The sequence below is a fragment of the Corvus kubaryi genome, unplaced genomic scaffold (genome assembly GCF_017639235.1).
Source record: "Corvus kubaryi isolate FWS band 111438036 unplaced genomic scaffold, C.kubaryi_AGA036_p1.0 37392, whole genome shotgun sequence".
Lineage (NCBI taxonomy): Eukaryota > Metazoa > Chordata > Aves > Passeriformes > Corvidae > Corvus > Corvus kubaryi.
Window position 1 is genome coordinate 6,428,381 of NW_024581131.1, and position 26,000 is coordinate 6,454,380.

The 26,000-nt window shown below is 37.1% G+C and overlaps 1 protein-coding gene and 1 long non-coding RNA gene across 4 annotated transcripts in view; one reads left to right on the plus strand and one right to left on the minus strand.

The window, feature by feature from the left end:
- Positions 1-4,156: 4,156 nt before the first annotated feature.
- Positions 4,157-25,507, minus strand: LOC121669373. Of its 3 annotated transcripts, none has more exons than XR_006017745.1 (4): positions 24,075-25,507; positions 23,708-23,824; positions 10,987-19,751; positions 4,157-5,206 (listed from the first exon to the last, which is right to left on the minus strand). It is a non-coding gene; the product is annotated as an uncharacterized LOC121669373 (long non-coding RNA). The 3 variants fall into 3 exon arrangements; XR_006017746.1 differs by having other exon boundaries at positions 4,157-19,751; positions 24,075-24,307; positions 24,579-24,829; XR_006017744.1 differs by having other exon boundaries at positions 4,157-19,751.
- The window catches only part of MUC6 (mucin 6, oligomeric mucus/gel-forming), a 38,551-nt gene continuing 17,617 nt past the window's right edge, over positions 5,067-26,000 (plus strand). Inside the window, exons 1-20 of the mRNA XM_042038159.1 lie at positions 5,067-5,155; positions 10,380-10,442; positions 12,678-12,731; positions 13,743-13,983; positions 14,593-14,719; positions 15,836-15,923; positions 16,322-16,431; positions 17,379-17,586; positions 18,382-18,504; positions 19,164-19,284; positions 19,598-19,736; positions 19,917-20,021; positions 20,356-20,428; positions 20,693-20,830; positions 21,692-21,853; positions 22,405-22,499; positions 23,156-23,288; positions 23,932-24,181; positions 25,324-25,376; positions 25,500-25,609. Of these exons, the coding sequence (XP_041894093.1) occupies positions 5,104-5,155; positions 10,380-10,442; positions 12,678-12,731; positions 13,743-13,983; positions 14,593-14,719; positions 15,836-15,923; positions 16,322-16,431; positions 17,379-17,586; positions 18,382-18,504; positions 19,164-19,284; positions 19,598-19,736; positions 19,917-20,021; positions 20,356-20,428; positions 20,693-20,830; positions 21,692-21,853; positions 22,405-22,499; positions 23,156-23,288; positions 23,932-24,181; positions 25,324-25,376; positions 25,500-25,609 (2,445 nt within the window). The 5' untranslated portion in view covers positions 5,067-5,103. The remainder of the gene's footprint in view (positions 5,156-10,379; positions 10,443-12,677; positions 12,732-13,742; positions 13,984-14,592; positions 14,720-15,835; positions 15,924-16,321; positions 16,432-17,378; positions 17,587-18,381; positions 18,505-19,163; positions 19,285-19,597; positions 19,737-19,916; positions 20,022-20,355; positions 20,429-20,692; positions 20,831-21,691; positions 21,854-22,404; positions 22,500-23,155; positions 23,289-23,931; positions 24,182-25,323; positions 25,377-25,499; positions 25,610-26,000) is intronic.

Here is a 26,000-nt window from a genome sequence, read left to right on the forward strand (position 1 = left end):
TCAGAAGCAGAAGAGTGTGGGAGCTGAGAGCAAGCAGAGTTTGCCTTCTCAGGGTTCCTGTGCAGGAAGGGTAACACGGTATCATAGTAGCAGGCCTTGCTTTGTTTTGTGTGGTTATTTTTTTCTCCAGAAAGGTTTTACTCCAGAAACACTGCAAATATTTTGTCCCAGTTTGTTCTCAGGGCAGTGGATACGCTTCAGGGAACTATGGGAGTGGTGGCTTTGTCAGCCTCTCGTGCTGGCAGGACTTAAAGAGTGAACTACACCATCCCAGGTCCCACAGCTACAGTACCTGAGATATTCACCACAGTGAGTGCCAGAGGCATGAAGCCAACGCGAGGAGGTCTCAGGCCATTGTCCCCAACAAATTATAATTAAAAGTTAAGTACCAATCAATGAAGTCTTTACCACTTTTAGAGGCATGAGTTTTAAATTATTTTCTACATTTTTTTCTAACAGGTATATGGGAAAGGCTTGACTCTACAGTCATTTAAATACAAAAGTACTTTTGGAACAGTGTAGGAGTGCTACTTTTGGAGAAGTGAAAGAGTGCTGTTAGGTGTTTCTTAGTTTGTGTTCACTTTCATCTATACACACTGTTAAAACAAGAAATTAAATACTACCTGACACCCATGGTCATTGTGTCTCTGCATATTGCAACCAAGCATAATTTACAGTATTAAATGAAATTTTACATTTAAATATCTCTGGGCAGCTACCCAAGGACAGCAGAGATGGCTCCAACTGAATGGCAGCCCTAACAGTACCCAATAGCAATTTTTTTCTGGTTCTGTGTGAGGTATCTCATCTACTTCAAAGGTATGAAGAAAAGAAGTTTTTTTTTATTCTGGTGACCAAAAGGAAAGCAGAAAGTGTGGATTTCTACTAAAACCATAAGGTGGATTATTTAGTGTCTGGTAGCAAAATCACCCTGGGCTTCTTTTAGGTACTGTTTGGGGAAGGAGTTTAAGTGTACAAAAAGCATGATGAAAGGCAGCTGGAAAGGCACACAGAATTAAATACCAGGAAATTCTAAAGGTGGGACATACGATGAGGGATAAGCTGGTCGTGATTTCTTTGTGAATACTTCTCAGCCAAAAATTTCTTATTTACCACAATTGGAACATTCTCAGAATATGTATCTGTTTTCCTGCCAGTTTCTTTGGAAAGCATCTTGGCAGCAGGGACAACCAGCTGGCCGTGTGGTGCCTGCCAGCAACTCACACAACTAGACAGGAGGCCCTGGTGTGTGCCATAAGCTTAGCCCAGGGAATCTGCTCTGTATGTGATCCTCTTCTCCCTGGCTACATTACCTAAAAGACAAGGATGAGAAACAGGAAGGAAAAATGGGAGCTTGTTTTCTTCTGTTTAGCACGTTAATGCCAGTTACGTTGTGCTTTTGGTTTATTTTTAAATAGTGGAATGGTAATGGAATTACCTTGTGTAAGGTGAAGCACCACTAATAGAAAATAAATAGTGTTACCTTGAGACAATCTATACCAAAAAAACCTGGACTGTCAAACTTTCCTACTGAAATTTTACAGCTGATTGGATTGTAGAAACTGAGGTTGCCCTGCCAGTCATAGTGAATGTCTCAGTCATAAAGAATAGAAGATAACCCACTTGTTTTCAAGAGCCTTATTTTATGTCACTCTGATACAACATTTATAAGATAATAATTATTATTTTCATTATACATAAATGATTCAATAATGAATATTCTAAAACAATTACTTGAGGGCAGGCATCTAAAATAATTTTTAAGTTAAAGTATGGATTATTTCAATAGTGTCATATTGAAACAATTTATCTTACAATTATTCAAAATTCGAATGAGACAGAAAATCAAATTTCAGATCTCAAAGACAAAACCCACCAAATCAGCTGTTGTGTCAGATTGCTAGCAAGCTGTAGCCTGGATCTTTGCATTCCACTAACAGCAATGGAAACTTACAGGCACAAGCTTCCAAAGCTGGAAATTACTTCTACACCCACAGGAACTAGGGCTAATCAAATGCAGTATTTTGGTCTGACTCTTTATAAAGATACTTAGCTATTTATCCAAAAAATATGAAAAATAACATACAATGAGTATATTACTGGAAGTGGAATGTTTTCTTAGCAACCTGCATAAAAGCACCAAGATATTCTGTAACTGATATACCTAAAAATTCCTAGAGTAATTAAACTGTAGACAAGATAGTCTATTACTTAGTTAAAGTGTTATAACATTCTCAATTTGCATAATATCTGGCTTACATAAATTCCTTTGACATTTCAAAAATCTTCCAGAAGTGTACATGGTGCTGGAAACTAAACTGTCCTTCAATACTGAGAAACTGTTACTGGTACTATATATGGCCACAACAATCTCTGCTCTCCTATAGAACAGCAGCTTCTGACTACTGATGTTGGTACTAAACCAATTATAATTATTAAATGGGGAAAAACCCCACTTTAATCAGAGGCATCGTTCTCTCACTACAGCTGGGCACACAGTTTTTCACAAATCTCTTCCACATAAAATAATTATCTGTGTACTGCAAACTCAAGACACTTCTCATAGTCCTCAAGCAAATGTTTTTTTCTTGATCTGGAGTCCTGACTTAAATGCAGTCGTAGATGGATGCTTTTGATTAACTGTGTTCACATCATCATTGGACGTCTCCATAAAATAATAACTTGCTGAACCATAAGTTTTTAGACTGATTGAAATTCCTTCCAGGAGAGCTGAAGGTAACATCTTTATCCTGACTTCTCAGATAGAATGAGTTCAGCTAAGAATGTTGCTACAAATACGGGGAACTGAAAACAGCAGTATTTTGGATAGATACTTTTAATAACTTTTGTCAGTATTTGCATTTCTTGAGAATTTTGTAAGCTTCATATAATAAAGACAGAAGATTTCAGTAAACATAAAGGCTACAGAGAAAAGCTTGAAGGCACAGTAATGGAAAATTAACTGTTACCAGTGATCTTAATTTCATGATGTCTCAGTCTGGTACCTTTGATAGTAAAAGTGATGCTCTCAAGTGCCCAGCTCTTCAAATGAGCAAGTCATGAAATGCTCATTAACGTCAGCTACTTTATTACTGCTTGACAGAAATATTATGAAAATATATTATAAAAAAAATCCTATTTGACAAAAGTGATGGAATTCTTTTGTCTCCTGTCAGAGAAAGGCAAATTTCTGTCTGACACTATCAGTTATCAAGTTTGAGTTGCTAGGGAGCACTCTAGTCCCTTATCTTCATAAAGAAGATACTTCCTAGAAGTGGAAAAAATGAAATTCTGTTTTGGATTTAATTAATAAGAACTTAGAGCTGATTTGCCGGAAATAATGTGATATGTACAGTTGTGAAATCTTAATTATATATTTATTGTAGTATCAGTCTGGTTACAGGCTGTTTTGAGGACAATATTTTTTCACTTTGAGCATGATTTTCAGAAGTGGTAAGTGATTTTGTTCATTTACTTTGGGGTTTTTGTAAGGCAGATGCAGAAAATTTTCAACAGAAATTTTTTAATTTAGGGTCACAATTATATTATAAATGGCCATATACTTTATCCACCTTCTGTTCCTGGGAAGAGGAATGGAAAGTAGTAAAGGCAAAAAAAAAAATCCCAAAAAAGAAAAAGGCAGACCTCCATGTCAATTAAAATTTAATGTCTTCATTTTAATTACAACCTGGTTGAGCCAGGGCTGAGATTATGTTAAGTCACTGTCTCTCCTGTGCTTCTTCCCACCACTTAGAAGGGGTAGCTCTGAGAATTTCTCTTCCCCTTCACTCCCCTGGCCTGACCTGCCCTCACCTTGCCTTTTCTAACCCTTAATGCACTGCTCCTGGATGCCAGAAGCACAGGGAAGCACCACGGCACACCCAATGTTGGCAGCTACGGGCGTGGCTTGTGATCCCGTTGTTGTGATATAGGTGGGGATGACAGAGGAGGCACCTGTTGTGCAGGGAGATTGCCAAGGAAAAAGCCCCATCTATTCCCACTTCCTTCAGAAGCTCACTTAGGTATTGCATAGGTGAAACAGAAAAGGCTGAAGAGATTCATATGGAGACATAACCCACGGATTTTATATTTTATAGGGAAAGTTTCCATGTATCGAGACTATTTTTTCCATTAGTAATTATCGTGCTAATAAAAATGACAGGATCCAGCAAGTCCTCCTTTTATTGTCAAATCAGTGGTGGCAGTGACACTTTGAACATATCCAGTGCATTCAACATTTCACCTCTAATGTGGAGAGATCCAAGCGTAACAGAAGTGGAATTGATCTTCTGTGGTGTTGGTGGGAAGGTGGAGATTAACTTGTGAAAGTTGCCAAAGTACCACAGTGCAACAGTGTGCCCCATTTTGGAACAGAGTTTGCCCTCTGCCCTTGGCAGAGTGGTGGGCAAGGGTTTACTTAGCTCCCTTGCATAGTCAGGCAATCAGTTGTACCACAAACAGACCTCTTTACCAAGGCAAAGTTTATCAGTTTGCTTAAAAAGTCACACAAGGGAGAGATGAACACAATCACCCAGGAGAGTGAATAGACGTTAATGAAAGAAGAGTTAATAAAAAAATCTGGTATCTGTATCTCTGTTCACTCATGTCTTACCATCTTTTATCCACACAGTCTTTTCAGCAGTTCCAAAACTCCTGCACTTCATTCTTCCACTTTGTGTACTGGTCCAGTATTATTCCTTATCAGCTAGTGATCATAATTTGTGTACTATTTGTCTTTTTGCTTTTGGGTATGATACCAAATTTGTTCAGTAAATGCAGGTAAAAGCGTTTGAGGTGTTACAAATAGAAGCCATTATAAAAACCTTGTAAGAATGATAATGAACTGGAGGAGGTTTGCATTTTCTTTTTTCTTCTTTTTCTAAGTGGCTTTTAGGTGTGTTGAACTTGATAAAGAGGAGATCCTGTTTGGCGGGTACTCTGCTGTTGCAATTTCTGTGAGCTGTGGGAATGAGGGAGGGCATTGCAATTCTATATATAAAGCATCCAAGCTTGAAGAGGGCAGCCTAGAAAGTGGCAGCATTGGCACTGCCCGCTTGGAACGGGGGAGAGCACTGAGAACACTCCCCAGGCAGGGCATGCATCATGCTCCCAACACTGGTACTGCTCATCTTCTGCAGTTTCCTTCAATCTGCTGGTAAGTCCAAGGTGCCTGGGTTCCTCTTGGTACATAGCTTGAAGGAAACCACTGAAACAATATAGAAAAAAGGGGGTGACTCCATTGTAGCATTACATCACATGAGGTTGAGGTTTTGCTCTCCTTTCCCACAGCCTGCAGAATTCAGTTTACATGTTTTCTACATGTTATTAAATAAATACGTGGCTGAAATAAAACAATTTGCTCTTAAGTTCGTCAGAAAGTTGATTACTGATTTGTTGGGTCCTTCCCTAAAACTCATTCCCTAGATACAGGGAAAATTTTTAATGGACTTTGGTCGTGTTTCCAAGTTGCCACGTGCCTTCATCTTTCAGATGTTCAAGATACAGTGTCCTAGCAATGTCATTGTGGATATATATTGTATATCTTCTGTGTAGAGTGATAATCAAAATCGCTTTTCTTTGGTATGTGAACTGCAAAAAGCATTAATTATGAGCTATGTGATGGCATTTCTTTTTTGAAGAATGATGTGATCGAAAGAATCCTGTGCTGGAAAACAGGCTAATGGTTCTGATCCAAAAATTTCACATAACTCTTAACATATTCCTCCATATATTATTCGATTCTTCAGTCTTTTAAAGGACTCTTACTTTTTTGATTCAACCCACCTGAATACCTGATGAATGTGTAATTTCTAAAAAAGACTTGATAGGTAAGTTCATTGACTCTGTAGCTACTCTGCCTTCTTACCCATTACTCCTCCTGTGGTGTTTTCAGTAGATTTTTTGAGAATGAGCCTTTTTTTTGCCATGGTTTGACATCGCTTGAGATGGTTTCTTTTTTATCTCTTCTGTATATTCTCTTTTATTACCAATTATTACAGTTAGAATGTCAAGAACAGGTTTCAAGCTGCTAAAAAGCATAGTTCACTTGCTTTAGTTTAAACAAAGTTAAATTTGTTTCTTCTGTATTGTGTTTGCTACATTTAATGAACCATATAGTTCAAATTGCATGGGGACATTTATTACTCTTAAATCACTGACTTAAACTATAGCACAAAAATAATTAAAATATAAGCAACTCAACCCTTTAGTAGACTCTCAGAGCCAATTTCTAACCTCAGCTGTATGGTTATAAATCAGGTGTAACTCCATTCACTGTATTAGCACCATTGTAACCAGTATCAAGTCAAGTACCTGGACATGGGTCCTAACCCCAAGTTTTGCTGCCTGCAACATCTTAATTTACATGACTTCCTATTTTAGATAATAGATGTATTATTATAAATACTAACACTTGCAATCAAATAGAAAATTGTTGTAGACACTTACACAACCACAAGCTTTATATATAAACTTGGCAATCACAAATAGGACCTTTTTCTACAAAGGACCAAGTTGAATTTGAAGATAAAAACCCTGGAAGTGGGATGTAGAAAATCCTTACACAGCAGTTTTCTCCTTTGGGATGTGTCAACAATATCAGGGCCTTGGAATGTCACACAAGGTTGGAGATTGACAGAATGAAATCTGTTTGTTTTCACAAGGAAAGATTTGAAATCAGGCAATTTTTGGATGTTGATCTGTATGTTCTTAAATTGGATGACATGCAGGGTGCTCATTGTTTTGGACTCTAGATCAAAGTGTTGTCTCCTTAGAATGAGTCAGATAAAAGCCAGGACTTCAATTCTCTCCTTCATGGATCTGCATCCAAATTCTGTACCTTGAGTCCGTCTCTAGCTGGAAATGTAAATATTGATTGTAAGGACATATATTTGATTATTTGATGTGAAGTCTGATGGAAAGTGATAACTCAAGAAAATCAGTAAACATGCATTAGCTTGAGTAAAAAAAAAAATCTGCAAAAGCTTAAAACCTGATTAAAACTGTTAGTTCTAGCTTTTACTTAATAAGAGATGCTGATTCATTGATTAAACTGAGGCTTCAACCCTTTAGCTATTTCAGTAATCAAAACTGCATGGATCCTTTTGAGAGGTTTATGTACAGTCATACTTTTTCTTATGAAGTATGTAACTAGGAAGTCACCTTGATTTATGCTGTTCACATACCTGTGTTTGCAAGAAACAAAGGGAGTTAATAATTTCATACTGAAGAGAAATCATCATGAACATGTGCAACTGATAACTCATCTTACAGCTACAGCTCTACCAGTACCCTCAGTGTTAAATTTAATTTTAGGCTTCTGTCATTTATTTTAAAGTTCTTGTCCTTTCCAGAACATCTGACATTTCAACATTTCTGTTTGTCTCAAATTAGAAGAGAAAAACTGAACTCTTTACAAAACAGAGATCTTATTTCTGCAAGTTGGAAGTACAACAATTTCATTTCAATGTTTTGTTTTCATTTTTTTATCTGATGTGAAATACTTTGATTGAAGTCATTACAACATAAAATTGTATTTTCCCATAGTGATGTTTCATAGTATAGGAACAAAATTCATTCTTTCTTCATAATAAGTCACATTCCTTGACTGGGTTGTATTGCTGCCATGAGCTAGAAAGGCTGACCACACAGAAACTGCACTTCAACAGGTATAATTCTCAAGGAAGTTGGTCAGCTGGAGTAGAGTAGGAATTGAAAGTAAAACCTTCATTTATCCAAGAGAAGTGAAACTCTGGTTAAAGTTCTATTGAGATAATTCAAAATAAGTCTTTCATTACATTTCTCAAAGGAAAACAGAATACTTGCAGTAATAGTAAAATGTCAGTAAGGAAGATTTCAGTACTTTAGAAATCTCATTTAACACTAGGACAGCCTTTTAAATGAAAAATTCAGAAATGATTGCAAAATACAACTTCTGCATGGGGCCAGAGTGCTTGATGCATCTGTACAATCTGCCATTTTGTGTGCTTGTGAATGGTTGATAACATTGCCGGGAAGATTTAACTAATCTCTTCAGAGTTTAGTGTGAGAAAAAGAATGTAAATGCTGCGAATAATTACTGTACTGTAATAAGTATAATAGTTTGATCTAACAGGATACAGACTGATTGGTAGATAGTCAGCAAAATGGCTCTGTATTTGTTTTACTAGCTATTCCTTGGGCAAAAAGTTAAAGTGGATTTCATATCCTTAGTTATTTTCAATATAACTCTTGTATACCTCCATGTAATCCAGGATGATTATTATGTTCAGATTTAATCTAAATACCAAACCTGAAGTATGTGTTAAGTTTTGTTTGCCGTGCTTAGATGTTTGAGTTTGAAAAGCTGATAAACAAGCTTTGTAAACTGACCTGTCTGTTCTAATCTAAAATATTTGTCCAATAATTATTAGACATTTTGCTTTACATCAAGCTCTCTAGATAGATCTGACTTAAATAATGCTTTAGGCATATATTCAATTCCTGCAAATCAAATATCCTTGGAAGGCAGCTGTTACACACTCCTAAATCCCATTAATGTAGTGTTTGAAGTTTAGGATTAAACTGTAACAAACAGAAAACTGTAAAACCAACAATAATAGATTATTGAACAAATGGAGGTGTCAAAATGCAGGGGTTCAAAAAAGGCAGCAGGAACTCTTGGCATGAAGAATGTTAGCTTGAAAGCCACAAACTGACCGTTCCTTTTTGTGGTGTACTTACTGTGATGCATGGTTCACTAGGAACTTGGAAGGAGCATGCTGGATTTTGGAAATGCCTGTTGAGTTGCAGGCCAGCCATGGAGGTTTTCTAAAACACTGGCAAAATTTCAAACAATTATTGGCCAGTGCTGACCAATTCTAGACAACAAGGCAGCATGAGTAGGATCTACAGTGATTTTGTGATGAGTGTGTCAGACAGTTTGGGAGTGGCTGAGATAAATGCCATCTTAAGCTATTAGAACATTTAGGGTGGGAGGACCTCTGTCACTGAATTTATATCCTTGATTTATTTCCCTTATGCCTAAATATTTATTGTCTGCTATTCTACCAGTGTAGTGTTTTAGCTCTTAAAAATGTAGATTAGTTTATCCAGATAACATATTTTTTCAGTAAGTGTTGTTTCAGAGAAAAATTGAGGCATTGATAGGAATGTTGGAGATGTCTGGACCTGAGATCCAAAGCAAAAGCATGTGCTGAAACACTCAGTTCCAAAATTCCCTCTTGTGCTTTAACCTAGCCTTACATAAAAGGCGGAGCCTCACCTGAGGTACCACCTGGCAAATATTACCTTATCTTCAGCAGCTCAGCATGGAATTGGCTGAGAGTCTGCTACAGCTGGTGAGCTCCCTGGAGGCTTCCCCTCACTGCAGTATCCACGGAAGCAACAGCACCCTGCAGAGCTGTAGTGTATATATAGATATGTATGTAGATTGGGCCAGGTTTATCTGATGAAAGAAACCTTCTGCCACAACATTTTCTATGTTGCAAAAGATCCTAAACATGTAACAGAGAATTACATGGGTTCTACAAGATACTTGCTCCTGCTATCTAAGAAATACCAGGCATGAGAAAATTTCAAAATGAGCAGCACGTTTCTGAAGCACCCCAGGTCTTTATTCCTGCATCTTGCTTTGGTTGTCACCACCCAGCTATTGACTCTGAGAACTCACTCCAGCAGTGCTGGAGCGAACGGCTGGGTGAAAGAGCCTTTGGGTATGTGTGAGGACGTGGAGCAGTTGTGCTCATGCAGTAGGTCTGGGTTTGAGGTGGAAGGGGGACCACACTGCACTCAGCATTTGTTAAGCATTCCTTGGCTTCTCCTAACCAAACCAGGCTTTGTGAAGAGGTGTGCAGAAGAGAGCAGGTTACAGCTTTCATCATTCTGCCTTAGTGTGAGCAGCAAAAGCAACAACTACACCTGAGGATTTCAGGCTCTTCAGCTCCAGATCCCATGGTTCTTGTGAAGAACACACAGGACAATACTGTTCCCATATTTTCACACTTTTGGCTATTCCCTTCACTACTTCTACCCAGACAGGGAAACAAGAATTCAGAAACATGAGGAAAGATTTATCTCACTTTTTTTAAAGGAACATAGGTTTTTAGTATGAAGTACAGGAGTTTTCATATTGCATAGGATTTTTGGCAAATTTTGATAACATTTGACCAGTACAGAAGAATTTTCTCTACCTTAATTATGTAATATGAATTACATGATTTTCCATGATAATTTCCATTCAGATTTGTGTGGCAGGACACAACTCATACGTGCTGACCCTGCTTTGTGAAATGGTTAAAAATAAATAAATAAATATACAAATATCCGACTTCCTTTTGCTCAGAGGATAACTTCATTTTGTTTTCTTTTTCCTTTCACAGCTTTTGAAGGAAATTATTGGTCCCATGTTTTTCTCCAAAACCAGAAAGAATCTCTGCAAAGAAGTAAGTGTCTGACCTGGTATTTAATGTTTGCATTCAAGTGTGAGTGACAACTCTATTCAGCATCAAGTCCATATTGCAGAAGGCACTGTACAAAGCACATAATAAAAATAAATCTTTGCCTCAAGGAGCATATGTTTTGAAGCATTAATTTTAGAAATTCTGAATGAAGACTTCACATGTAAAAAGATTGTATAATGTGTTGTCTCACTGTGGTAAGTTTTAAACTAAATGGAAAGTGCTTTATTGTGCCATGCTGAGGTTTTTATGCCTAAGAATAGAAACTGTGAGCAGTTTAGTAGCCTTCCACATTTAGAAATATGCTACTGGGGTAATTTGTGTGGTATGTTTGATTTTCGTTCCTACATATTACTGCCTAATATTACCTAAAAATCTAGGATATGGATTCTTTTGATATTGCAAAATCCAGGAAAGTAAATAAAGCTCATTCTCTGTATAAATTAGGTCTGTGAAAATGATTTTAAAGATTTCAGGTTAAAACAAACATATATGCAAAGGAACAGAGTATGGAATACTTCTTCCTCACCTTTATAGCCAGCAGCCAGGGGGAGTCAGTGTGAGGACAGATCTGTGCGTCAACATTCAGCTGTGCCAGCTGCTGCCACACTTCGGTAGTTTACCAGCAGTTTTCCCTTAAATCCAAAGAATGGCTTGTGTGCATCCATCCAGATATGTATGCAAAATTAACTGCAGCCACCTATTTACTGTGAATTTGTGCTAGTCCTTCTGAGTCTGAGAAATACAAATAGTAAGGTACTACTGTCTTACTTGTGTAAAACAATGTGCAATGCCAAAGCAAAAAAAAAAAAAAAAAAAAGCATATTATAGCTTTAAAGTACTAAAAATATTAGCTATCAGAAGTACTGTTAGAAAGGCAGGTATCATTAAAATGTTAACTCATAATTAAAATTTAATGGCAAATTTTGACTGTAGTTACTGTGACATTTTCTGCTACAAAGAAATTTTGGTTCTGTTCAAAAGGATGGTGGACAAGGACTTGGAAGCCAGAGTACAAGGGAGGGGTAAGCAGAAAAATCCCAATAGCCTCACAAAATTCCCTGAACTGAAAATAGTTGGAGACTGAGAGAATATCTATGGAAGTATATATGCCTGACCTGATGGTGGTCTTCCCTTGGGCAGTCTGTTAATGGTCTCTGCTGGAAATAAAATACAGAGCTACATCAACCCTTGGGCAGAAACAACACAATTTTTCACATGTCCTTTTCTGAAGAAATGCGAGGCACTGACTTCTAAATTTGAAGTTCATTCAATAAACATTTTGTTTTTTGTGTCCATGGCAAGAATGCATAAATGTCATCGTGCTAACATGATACATTTTACGGGACATGATGTTCCTCTGCTACGGGATACAGAAGGTTGTAGGCCTTCTGAAAACACAAAATTTTCACAAGATCCTCTCTAGATAAGTATGGATATCAGTCCTAATATTCTGATTTTTTTTTCTATCCTCTATTCACAGACAATCTTCCTAGTAATTCACAATTTTAATGTTTTACACTAAAGTATCATGCTTTACTTCTGCATACTGTTAAAAACCAATTCTATGTACTCCAAAGCTTGTTGCATATCAGTGGTTGAATGAAATTCTTTATCCAGTTCGGGGAAGATGTGGAGGTGTAGAACAAAAAGAATTATATAAAATGCAAGTTTATTATAATAAAGAGTATTTCTTTAGGCAGAAGAAACTGAGAGTGGCTTGAATTAGGTGATTTCTCATTCAGTATAAGCATGGAAAAGCTATATGAAGTTCATCCTAAAAGTAAAAATAGCTGAAGACTTGTGATCAGACAAAAAATTCCCAAATATTTAGGAACTCATCTCTGTCTTCTGTCTATTCTTATACCAAGAGAAACAGTAGAGCATGGATAAGGACAAATTAAAAGAAAATCACTAGATATTATTTAATAAAAGCTGAATTGAAAAGACAAACACATAATCTAGATTTAAACTTCCTTGAGTTATTGACATTCCCATTTGTTATTTTTCTTTGATAAGATTTAAATAAATACAGTGACTATGCTCCTATATTTATTGAAAGGGGCACCTCTTGCACTCTGACCATTGTGCAGCCCCAGGTAATCTTTCCTTGGCACACTGAGGTTTGGTGGTCAGTATCACTCAAGCACAATGTATTAAACTAGTTGGACTTGGGCATGAAGGATCAATGATAACAATTAGCCAATTCCTGTTTTCCAGTCAGACCTTCAGGACAGAACAGAAGTGTGGAAGAGGAGTACTTTTTGCCAACAGGTAACAGTTCATTGGGAAACAGTATTTTCTACATGACCTGGATAAAACCAGTAGCATTCTGTAGTCATTTTATCACTCCTTCAGAGTTAAAAAAAAATGTTTTGGTTTTAAAACAATAAATATAAATTGCATGTAGACTTTGATAAACTTATCCGATACTTTGTGACTCTAAGGTATATTCTAAGATACCTGAGTTTCATATGACACCATAAGCAAAAATAATTAACAAATTAAAAGAAACAATCTACGTCTACAAATACAGAACTGAGGACATGATTTTTGTTACTTCAGGAAAATTATCTGCTTCAGAGAGCCTGTTCAAATGCTGTAAGTAGGTGCAGAACTATCTAACAGCAAGTGCTGGACTTGTATCTCTCTTTTTTTATGATTCATTTCCACATCTGAAAATCTGTCTCTTCAGATGAATATTTCAGATTACTTCTTAAAAATGAAAACTGATTAAAACATTCTGTATATTTATAAAACTGGTTGGAACTTTGTCACACAAACACAGAGCCAAAAGAGTGGGGAATTACATGTTGGGCTTTGAAGACTGTCTTTGGATATCTTGTGATTTGACTGTGCAGTTAATCATGATACAGTAATGCCATAGGGAGCTTGGTAAATGCTGTGCTTGAGATCTTAAAGCTCTGTCCAGAAGCAAGCTGTCACCCTTGCAAACAGATCTAGCAGATTGAAATAAGAAGGTAAATCTTTATGTTACCCATGAAGGAGTTGGAAGGGTTTTTCCCAAGCTAGGAATCTAGCGAATCCTTGTCTGCTTACAGTGAATGAGAATATTGCTCTCACTCCTAATATTGTTTCACTTCATGACTTGAGATAAAATTTTGAGATTACAAAGAAAAAAAATAGAGGGCTAGAATGTTGTTTACAGAATTAATCTGAGTAGAAACTTAATAGCTTGTCATAGTATTTTTATTTGAAATGCTAATCAGAATGAGCAAATATGTTTTTAAGAGACCTAAATCCATTTTTCTTTCTGTTTTATAGTTTTGAGCAAGGATTCCTGTTCTACATGGGGTGGAGGGCATTTTTCAACCTTTGATAAATACCAGTATGACTTCACTGGGACTTGCAACTACATCTTTGCAACTGTATGTGATGAGACCAGCCCAGACTTCAACATTCAGTTCCGTCGTGGGCTGGACAAAAAAATTGCAAGGATCATTATTGAGCTTGGACCTTCTGTTGTCATTGTTGAGAAAGGCAGCATTTCTGTCAGGAGTGTTGGGTAAGATTCTGCCATGAATGGGGAATGATGTGTTCAGAGAAGGCAGGGAGTTACATAGCAGGTGCACTAAAGACTGCTTTGTGTCAAAAATGAATTAACAAATTACTGCAGTTAACATGACGAACTGGACTCTACTCCCATTGCTTCCCATCACGCACTCACACTCTACAACATTCCCTTTATGGATTTCTCTAATCTTGTCAGTTTTCTGTCGTAACAATAATTCTTACATTAACAGGCCATAGAATCTCTTCAGCATAATCAACATTAGTTCTACCACAAAATCTTTATTGTTACAAGTTCTTGGAACATATAACTAAGCTCTAATAAAACCAAACCAAGTGAAGATGCCAAGTCCTGTGCAAACATTGTCAGTAGTAGAATCACTATGCACCCCATTTTCTGGTGATTCTTCTATGAAACTGCTGACATGGATTTTCAATCAATAGAAACTTTCATGTGTTTTGAAATGTCACAGCTAAAAAGGAAAAAAATGCTGTTTCATGTTGCTGCAAGTACTCAGACTGTGCATCTATCACACCCAAAATAAATAACTAATACCTGCATAATCTTGCTCTGAGGTTGGTTTCTCTTCTCACCTTATTGCAGTGTCATTCAGCTGCCTTACACCAGCAATGGAATCCAAATAGCGCCTTATGGACGCAACATCCGCCTGGTGGCCAAGCTGATGGAGATGGAGCTGGTTGTCATGTGGAACAATGATGACTACCTCATGGTTAGTAAAATGCTCTCATAGAGCAGAGAAGAAAATTCTCACTGATTCACTGGAATGACAAGAACTCTTTGAACTTAATGGGTGCTTTTGCATGTATTTACTATTTTGATATTTATCTTTTCCTGTTTTATCCATTCCTCTTGAAATAAACAACTTTGCATGTTACTTTCACTTGCAGCACTAAAGCCACCAGTGCTGAGATTTGTGGACACTTTCACAAATTTTAATCTTTCCTCAGGGTATTCCAGCAGCTGCAATGTTTTGCTAAAGAGATGCTGTTTAAAGTTGTGTAGAATTTAATACTGTATGCCATAGTTTAGTCTTTTCTACTGTGCTTCCCTGGGATCTCTTTTGGTTTCAAACATTAAGTTCTTCTACCAGTTTCTTTGTTTCCTTCCTTTTTCTCAATCTTTTCAGGTTTTCCCTCCAAAATCCCCAATACATTTTCTCAGTGTGACCTGTGATATTATTGCCACAAAAGACACTGAATTCTAAATTGATAAGTTTGCTAAAACGAGTAGAGTCATATATAATAAATTTTCTGGGAGATTTATCAGCATTAATAAGACATATAAGAGAAAATGCTACTGTGATGGGTTAATCTGACTATACAAAGAATATAGTTTTATTTCCCCTGATCTAATATTTTCATAATAATTCATTGTTTGTAGCCAGTAATACTACCATTTTAATCTCCAGAGCAACAGAGAACTGAATAACCTTCTTCTGAAACAGATTTTCTTCCTGTAACCCTAAGTTTCTTAAGAGAAGAAACCTGAAATTCATGGTCTGTCAACAAAGATATTAGCAAGCATTCAGCATTAATTTCCTTTTTTCTTTTTTTTTTTGGCTCCTTAGAATATTATCTACTTTCAATTCTCTGTAAGCGTCTTCAAATCTTATTCTTCTTTAAATGCTAATTAAAAAAAAGTCACTATTTGCCTGTTGGGAAAAGATGTCACTGCTTACAAAACTCTTCCTTCAAAAAAGTCACTGAAATTAATAAGAAGAATCACTTTTGGGTGCTTGAACTGAATTTGGTTGAGAAAGGTAAAGCTGTGCAGGTAATTTTACTTAGGGTGATCCTTTTAAATGTTTTCTTCTATCTTATTTTAGGTTTTGGCTGAAAAAAAATACATGGGGAAAACCTGTGGAATGTGTGGGAACTACGATGGTTATGAATTCAATGAATTTGTGCGTGAAGGTAAGAAACAAGGACATTTCAGACAGAAGGGGAATGAAGTAAAGTGAGTCAAGGTGAAAACTGAATACTGTGATAGCATTGCTGGGTTTCAGAATTGAATAAAGCAGTCCCATGGGGCACCAACATACTTCTCCTATGGTTATGCTACACTCTGTTATCTGCTATGAGCATAATATAGTGGGTTCCTCACACAAGTGATAAGGACTCTTATCTTTTATAAACAGGTGGTAAGGATCACACCCTCCTAATTTTCACAAGAGACAGTTGTCATTGGGAAGATTAACTAGTAGGCCATTTAACAGTCAAAGAGTAAAATCTGAGTTTTGCTACATCACAGCAACAAGTAAACAAACCAATGCAGGTTTTTTCCTGACAAATTTTAACCCTTCAATTTTCAGGTAAATTGCTCGATACATTTAAATTTGCTGCTTTACAAAAAATGGATGATCCATCAGAGATTTGCCTGTCTGAGGAGATACCAATTTCCACTGTTCCTCACAAAAAATATGTAAGAAAGATCTTCTTGGCTTCTCTGCAGCAGGATTCTTAGCAGGGGGGCAGAGGGGGCAAGATAGATAGATAGAAATCAACAACAGAGAGGCAGTGGTTTCATAAAACTGACTTCCATGAAAACAGGTAAAGTCAACATTTGTATAGCATGATATGAGAAAGAAAAGGAGTTCTTTGCATTAAAATACATTTTAATAAAAGCCCCCAGGCGTTTTAAGGCTAGATTTAAATCACTCATAAAAATCAACCAGCATTTAGCTCACAGCTTTCTGGAATTCCAGCCAGGTTCATCACAGGAAATTGATGGAAACAGTGAAGCATTAAGAACGTTTTTTCTAACAGCTGATACTATAAACTGTACAGACTTGAAGATATTCACAATGCCTAAAACATATTGCCAGATAACAGCACTGATAACAGGGACAACCACTGTCAATTGTTATCACTTACAGTTCTAAATGAAAAGAAAATCAGTGTGCCTGAGAACCTCTGAGACCTTATACTGCAGTAGGCAGCATGATAGGCAACACAAACATGCAGGCAAGAGAAATGCACCAAATGTGTGCTCAAAGAGGAATGAATTTTGTGATCTTCACATCTGGGATGTTTGTCCTGGAACTGAATTTCCATGAGACAACACATTTCCTGTGTATAATGTTCTCAGCCATTTTTAGGGGGGTCGATGGCATAGAAAGTGACTTAATTTTCAACATAATGAGAAGCAGAATTATTTCAATATATCAAGTTCCTCCTATTGTACAGTGGATTTATATTCCTTTCTACCAGTGAATTTCTCACACATTTTAAGTCAAATACAGTTATTAAACTGTAGGGGGAAAAACAAACAAAACCAACAAGAAAATCATAACTAGCAATGTTATTCCATTGTGGTTTTCATATGAAGGAAACACCACTAGGAACAATTTTCTTTCTCTTTTTATTTAGGCCATAATCTGCTCTCAGCTACTTAATTTGGTGTCACCAACCTGCAGTATACCAAAAGATGGGTTTGTGATTCGTTGCCAGCTCGATATGCAGGACTGCAGTGAGCCAGGACAAAACAACTGCACTTGCTCTACACTGTCCGAGTATTCCAGGCAATGTGCTATGTCCCACCAAATGGTGTTCAACTGGAGAACTGAAAACTTCTGCTGTAAGTTCAAATGGTTTATGCATGAGAGACTGTGCTTAACTTTTCTATGTCTTAAATAGAGGGATAATGATAAATAACTGGGATATAAAACAACTGATAAAAAGAAGTTCCTACTGTCTTTAATCAAACAATTTTCTACAGAGAACAGTGGTCTTTGGTAAAGTTATAAGAAGGAGAGCAGGGAAACCTCAAAGGAGAAGAAAGCTCAAAACATAGGTCCTATGTCTAGATCAGTGACAATAAAACAGAAACATCCACCAAGTGAAAACTTTTAATTTTTCACACTTCTACCAGGAGGCTGTTTGCTCATAGCACAGTTTTCTTATTATTGTATCTAGCAAATTATCAAGTGAAGAGAGAGCACTTTTAAAGAGCCCCTGAGGTCTTTGAACCTTTTTGCTAACAATTGCCATCGCTCCTTTTATTCACAGATGATTTTCAGTAGTCCTTTTTCAGATGCTCGGCCTTTTTATTTACAATGACTGATTAGAAGTAAAACCTTGAAGTACTACAGAAAATATGATTTGTGGTACTTCATTAGGCTGCAGTATGGCCTGTTTGCCATTCTTCAAGCTTCTGAAAAATGTTTCCACTAAGTACAGCATGAAAAATGAAAAAAAGCCAGAGTGAATATGATGGTAACTGTGAATACTCAGATGATGAAATGAGTATTGAGGCAGGGTAAAAGAATGTTAGTGTCAGAAATCAGAAGGTCTTTTCCTTGCTAGGTAGCAGATGAAACATTCTTCTATGTTTACACTTTAAAAATCTTAACACTCCCACTGTTTGTTGCAGCTGTGGGAAAATGTTCTGCGAACCAAATCTATGAGGAATGTGGTTCTCCATGTATTAAAACCTGTTCCAACCCAGAGTACAGCTGTTCCAGTCACTGTACCTATGGCTGCTTTTGTCCAGAAGGTATCATTTCATCATATTCTTAATGGATCACACGAATGTTTTTTGCACATATCCAGTCAAGTGGAATAGACTGCTTAATAATGAACTAGCTGTGCATTTCAAGGCATTGTACTGCTTTCTCAGGTAACATAATGTAACTGGAGTCTTGAGTAATCACGGTCCTCCAAAGATGGTTGGTCACTCTTTGCAAGAACAGAGCTATGAAAACATTTTCCTCACAAGACCATGATTTGTGATGGGATAATGATATGCCATCTGCTTAAAGTTCTTCATTAAAATATACATTGATCAGGCACCAGGAAGAGGTAGCATGCCTCCCTCAGAGGATTTCTGCAATATTATGGGCATTTTGTAAATTGCCTTTAAAATAGTTCAAGATGAACTTGCTACAGAAATTGTGATTATTACAATCATTTGCATGTCAAAATAGGACAATTGGCTGCACTTTCATATGACAAAGTAGCCAAAAGCCTTTGTCACTTGTGAAGACTCAGTTTTATTTAATTAGGAGAAAATTTCCTGCATGTTACATCTCCAAGTATGGGCACTGGCTATGCAAGAATAGCATTCTCAAGCTAATTTCAGAAAGCATTCAAGCCATAATAACTGTAGTGCTAAGTGAGGATGAGGAAAAATATTTTGTTTATCTTCTTTGGCAGGAACTGTTCTTGATGACATCTCAAAGAATCGGACATGTGTTCACATTAGCCAGTGTCCATGTACACTGAATGGGAAAACATATGCTCCTGGTGAGACAATGAAAGCAGCTTGTAGGACTTGGTGAGTACCAACAGGTACTTCCATGAGAGAATGAAGAGTACCTTCACCAAAAAATTGGAAAATTCTGCCTAACCTTTTGAAGGGCAGCACCTTTCACGATTCAGGAAAGTTTACTGACAATCCATACAAGAGTTCTGCAACTTGGAATTAAGATGAGCGACTTCAACTGATATACATAGACAAAGAAAATCAAAGCATAGAAAGCATAAGGAGAGAAGTGAAAAAAATGACATATTCCATTACTAGGAAGTAGCTGAGTTTTTAGAGCGTGAAGAAAAGAATAACCTTACACAGAATTTTTTGGTTTCTGCAGTAAATGTGTGATGGGTCAGTGGAACTGCAAAGACTTGCCCTGCCCTGGAAGGTGTTCACTGGAAGGAGGCTCCTTTGTTACCACGTTTGATTCAAGGCCATATAGATTCCATGGGGTTTGCACTTATGTTCTTATGAAGGTAATTTCCTGCAGTCTAGAAACAGAAAATAACAAATACATATATTTTAGTCTGTCTTTGGTTTCCTATTGGAACACAAGCTGAATATTCAAATATTCATAAGATACACATTTATTCTACAAATCATTGTTATACTGACATAGGCTTCTCTTTTTACTTCTCTTTCCTGTTTCCCTCCAGAGTTCCAGCCTGCCACACAATGGAACCCTAATGGCTGTTTATGAAAAGACTGGTTATTCTCATTCTGAGACATCACTTAGTGCTATAATTTACCAATCTACAAAAGTAGGTATTCCCTCCACAGGTTCCATCCAGCATTTCATCACTATATTCACAAAATAAGTGTTCAAAGTAATTTCTAGTAGCCTGCACTTGAAAATTATGGGTGATAAATACTGAAGATATGTTTCTGCTCATGCATACACAGTAAAGACCTCAGTTGTTACATCAAATCAGGAAGGTATTTTCAAAGTGAAAACTAAAAGCAGCGTGTTATAACGTGAGAAAATGCTTGAATTAATTTTTTTCTTTTACATAGATCATTAACAATATAGTTGCTCAACATATAAATACCATCTGTAAATATAATTACTCCTGGTTCCATGTCCTCTTCTTACAGGACAAAATTGTGATTTCTCAGAATGATCTCCTTACTGATGATGATGAACTTAAGCGGCTGCCTTACAGATCAGGTAAAAAAAGGGAATATAGGTTATATCCAAATTAAATTAAATGTCTGTTTTACACAACCCAGCATCTTTTGCAATTTCTCAATTGCTAATACCAGGAGTTTTAGAGGAAGGTTGCAGTCTTTCCTGCTGCATCTGTTCCTCTGTGGAGAGTTGTGTGTGGGAGAAGAGTTGTAGACAGAGTGCTAGAACACTTATATATGTGTTAAAATTGTTACCTTGCAGTATCACCAACATCTCTATTTTTAAACATGCTTGTTCCTTCAGGAGACATCACTGTTTTCAGACAGTCCTCCATGTATGTTCAAATGCATACAAACTTTGGGCTGGAACTTGCAGTTCAAACATCACCTGTGTTCCAGGCCTATGTGAAAGTTGGATCACAATTCAAAGGCAGAACACTAGGTAAGTAATCTAGTCCCCATGCAAAGGAGAAAAGGTAGGGAGTATAATTTTGAAAGTTTGTATTTGAAATTAGTATTCATCTTTTAGGAAATAAATTTTTTTCTCAAAAAAACCCAACAGATCATGCATGGAAAACTGATGTGCTAAGAATTGGTTTTCTGCTAATAACTTTAAAACAAATTGAAGAAATGAGATGGGTCACATTTTTCATGCATAATACAACTCTGTTCTGTTCATGTGCGCCTTTTTCAGTATGTTCTTTACTACACAATGAAGGAGCAACAAATAAGTCTGTGTGGTCTCTGCATCTTGGAGCACACGGTTCTTTGAATGTAGTGCACGACCACTGTAAACACAATGAGCCTAAGAATCTAAGAGCTTCTCAGCTGGTAATCACCAGATGGAGATGTTTATGTTTATTGAACAGCAACATTAGCCACACAGGCATATTTTCCATTCTGGTTATGGGGAATTACAGAGAGGCTTTAGCTTTTACGAAAGCTTAAATGCATATTCTTTGATATTATGCATTTAATATAGATAAGAAAACATGCAACTGCAAAAGTGTTTCGTGGTCTTTCTCTTTTAAATTGTTTAAAACTACTTTTTTCTAAAAACAAGACAACAACCTCTTTTTGAATTTGTCATTGAATAGAAGCTGACACTCTTTACTTGAGGAGGCAGAGACTCAGTGACTGAATGTGTACATAATCAAGATTCTCTGGCTGCTTGACCTGAGTATTCATTGACACTCCATGTAGAGCTTTTGAATCAATTTTCTCACTGTTATAGAGTGAAACATAGGCATTGTGCACACATTTTTAAATTTTCAGCCATCCCTTGCATTTCCTATGTTATCAGGTTTGTGTGGCAATTACAATGGAGACACTACAGATGACTTCATGACCAGCATGGATATCACTGAAGGGACAGCCTCCCTGTTTGTAGATTCCTGGAGGGCAGGAAATTGCCATCCTGCCTTAGAGAGAGAGACAGACCCTTGTGCTTTGAGCCAACTAAACAGTAAGTAGATGATGCTGTGGTAAATGAATTCTCCAGCTGGCTTTGTCTGACACTTTCATAAGCCCCTACCAGGGATATAAGAGAGCTGGACAGAAGCAGAGACTGAGAGGATTGAGCATCGCAAATTGTCACCAAAAAGACTTTTCTGTTTTCTAGAATACATATCAAGTGAAAGCTCATCAGGTCTCATTCTAGAGATCTGGGATTGAGATGATGAATGAGAGGGGTTTGGTGATTTGTCTAGTGAAACTGCAATGTCCACAGTTGTCTTAGGCTTGCTCAGCAGTACCGTGACTGAAATCCAGGCTTTGCCTTCCCAAGTCTCTATTGCTATTGGCCTTAAAAAAAAATAGTGAAAAAGAAAAAAAAAAAGCTCTACTGAACTGCTGGTACAAGAATAGAGTCTAAAAACTAACAAGCTAGGAAGTTGTCCTATTCTTCAATGCATCATTGCCAAAAGTTCACCTAAAATATCAAATATTTTAAAAATTTCTTTTTGAAAGTTTCCCCCAAACTTTCCCTTTTTAATGTTTATTATTTACTTTCATTAGAAATATCTGCTGAGACTCACTGCTCCATTCTTACCAAGAAGGGTACAGTGTTCGAGAAATGCCATGCTGTGGTGAACCCTATTCCTTTCTACAAGGTAGGAAGTTATGATGGATGTTGTACAGAGGGAGTCCAAATATAAACCAGATTGGACTCATATACGGTGTCCCACGCATTGAATCAGCAATGCTGAGAAGCTTAGGAACAGGTGTGGTTTTGAAAAATCATGTCTCCACCACACTGAAAGTGTCTTTGGTCACAGGCACCAGTCCCATCCCTGTGAATCAGAAAATATTTTTGCTCATGCTGCAGTTGTCCATGACAACAACTTTAACTGTGCAAAGTATTGATTTTACCATGTGCATAATTGAGCTCAATATATTTGCCAATCTACACAGAACATTTTGAAAAATAAAAATGAGAAGCAGCGAATAAACAAAGGCATTTTTTAGGTACTAAGTATATTTTATTTACATCAGCAGTGCAGTTACTCAGATATTTTCCATCAGTTTTAGTTATGCAATAATATGTATCTTGTATGACTTAGTTCTGCAATTCAGCATAGAATAATATTGGTTGGAAAACATCTTTGAGATCATTGAGTCCAACCATAAATATAACAATGCCACATCCACTGCTAAATCACATCCCTAAAAGCCATGTCCACACGTTTTTTTTAAATACCCCTAGGGTTTAGCACTTTTAAATGTCTGTTCCCCAGTAACAAAGTACTCGCCATGTGTTGGGTTTCAGAGATGTGTCTACCAGGCCTGTAATTATGAAGAGACCTTTCCCTATATTTGTTCTGCTCTGGGATCGTATGCACGAGTGTGCAGTTCCATGGGCTTAGTCCTTGAGAACTGGAGAAGCAGTATGGACAATTGCAGTAAGTACCTGAACCAACTCTAACTGGTCTGCCATCAGATGAGGAATGAGGAAATAGTGATCAGAAAGAAGAGCAGAAAGTGGGTAACAAATATCCAACTTTTGTCTACCCTTCTGGTGTCTGTCAGAACAGGATTGTTATTTCAAGACTATATGAAAAACATTATTCATATGCTTTAAGGTGAGCATGTGGATGCTTCCAGGACTTGATAATTAATGTACAGAATAGACAGAAAAATAGCTATCCTGTAAAAAGAGAAAGAACTAGGGAAAACTGACTGCAGATTTTATCTTACTATTTTGCAACTCAGACATAAGCACAGGTTTCACAGTTACTCAAAAATACACTGATATTTCTGCTAAGCTTCCCTTTGCATTATTAAATTCCAAGATACACAAAGAAGCAGTAAGATATTTTACCTGCATGAAACCTCCAAACACCTGCATAGTTTGGTGTTAAGCCTTGGTCTGCAATATGTTTTGCTAGAGCTCCACATCCACAGGAAGAGAAGCAATGGGAAGCTTTAAGCATTGAAGCTGTTGACACAAAAGAAGCAGTACATTATGAGCACAAGAACATTATCTTTCACAAGGAAGAGGATCAGTAAATGAAGTTTAACATACACTCTTGTCTTGTTTTATAGCTATTACTTGTACTGGCAATCAAACATTTAGCTACAACACTCAGGCATGTGACAGGACATGCTTGTCACTCTCCAATCGAGCCCTGGAATGCCATCCAACTGATATTCCTGTTGAAGGCTGCCAGTGTCCTAAAGGAACGTACCTGAACCACAAGAGTGAGTGTGTTCGTAAATCTCATTGTCCTTGCTACTTAGAAGACAGGAAGTACATTCTGCCTGACCAGTCAACAATAACTGGTGGGATCACCTGGTAAGTGTGTCAAGTTTAAAGGTGAACAAATTGAAAACAGAGGTGAGGGGTCTTCCTGTGTCTGTCGAGGGTTAACTGCAGTAAGCAGGCAAGCACCACACAGCCACTTACTCACTCCAGCTGGATCTGGAAGAGAATCAGAAGGACAACAGCAAGAAGCTTTATGGGTAGAGATACAGACAGTTTACTAAATTTCTTTACTCATAATAAGCAAAAAGCTTATTTAATAAGCAAAGCAGCATGCACAATCAAAGCTAAGTAAGGAACTGATTCAGAACTTCCCGTCAGTAGGCAGCCATTCAGACATTTCCAGGAAAGCATGAATTTGCCATGCATAATGGTTTGTTGGGAAGACAAGTGCTGTAACTCTGAACACCCCTCCTTCCTTCTTCTTTACCTGAGCTTTTACTGCTGAGCTTGATGTGGTATAGTATGGAATCTCTCTTTGGTCAGTGGGGTCAGCTGTCCTGGCTGTGTCCCATCCCAGCTTTCACACTCTCAGCCTCCTCCCTGCCAGGACAACATGAGGAGCAAGAATGCTGGGACACTGTTCAGCACCAGCTAAAACAACATTGTGTTATCAACACTGTCCTGGTCACAAATCCAAAACATAACACCACTGAGCTGCTACAAAGAAAATTAACTCCATTCCAGCCCAAACCAGTATAGTCTCCTTTATTTTTAATAACATAAGTTTATTTTTCAAGACTTTTTTTTTTTTTACCCTTTTCTAGACTACAAATACTCTTAACTGAACAGAAAGCATTTGACTTACCTTAAGCTTGAAAATGTTACAGAGAAAAATAGAAAATAATAGTTAAGATCTGATTATTCCTACTGGGAGACTTTGTCAACAGCACTTAGCTATACACAAACTTCTGGAATGACTTGGTAGGCCATCCTCACAGTGACAATTGCCTACTAGTGGTAATAGTGATAATAGCCTATTATTCACTTTCCAATCTGATGTTACTGTAGAATACAAAAAGTGAAGAGATAAATTAACTCATATTCCACTTCAGAGGATGGGAAGGAGGTAGTAACATGAGCGAAACATTTCTAATCAAACAATTTTGCAAAACATCAAAATTTCTTTCTCAGAAGAGATTTTCATTGATTTTTTTTTTTTTTTTCCTCCCTAGCTACTGTGTTAATGGGAGGCTAAGTTGCACAGGCAAACCTCAAAATCCTGCAGGTAAGGGTCTGATATTGTTTACTTAGAAACTTTTTTTTGTCCTCTGTGTTGTAAAATTACTACTTCACTGTTCTCTTCTATGTTATTTTCTCTTCAATGTTCATTTTTCTTCCTTTTTTCTAGAAAGCTGCAAAGCTCCTAAGAAATACATATCATGTTCTGACAGTTTAGAAAACAAGTATGGAGCTGCATGTGCCCCTACCTGTCAGATGCTGGCTACTGGAATTGAATGTGTGAGTTTCACAGCTCTGTGATATTTATCCTTTTGAGAGAGGTTGAATGTTCTAGTTGTTACTTAGAACTAGACGACATTCCTTCTAGTGTAATTAAAGGAATTATTTTATCTAACATGATACAGTTAAATATCAGGCTGTGCACACACAATTTGTACATATATTTAAGAAGTGATTAAAGAAATTAATTGCATGAATTAAATTCAATTAAACGAATCGAATAAAAATCCATTAAGGATTCTTAACTACGTGGCTGTCATGTCTGGCTCAGGTACTCCATAAGCTGTGACTCCATGTCAATGGAAATACAGGGTTTATGCTTCCTGTTCTGTTTTTTCTCAGCTCTCTGCTGCTGTTGCTCACAGAATGCAGGAGACCTGGGCTAGGTGAA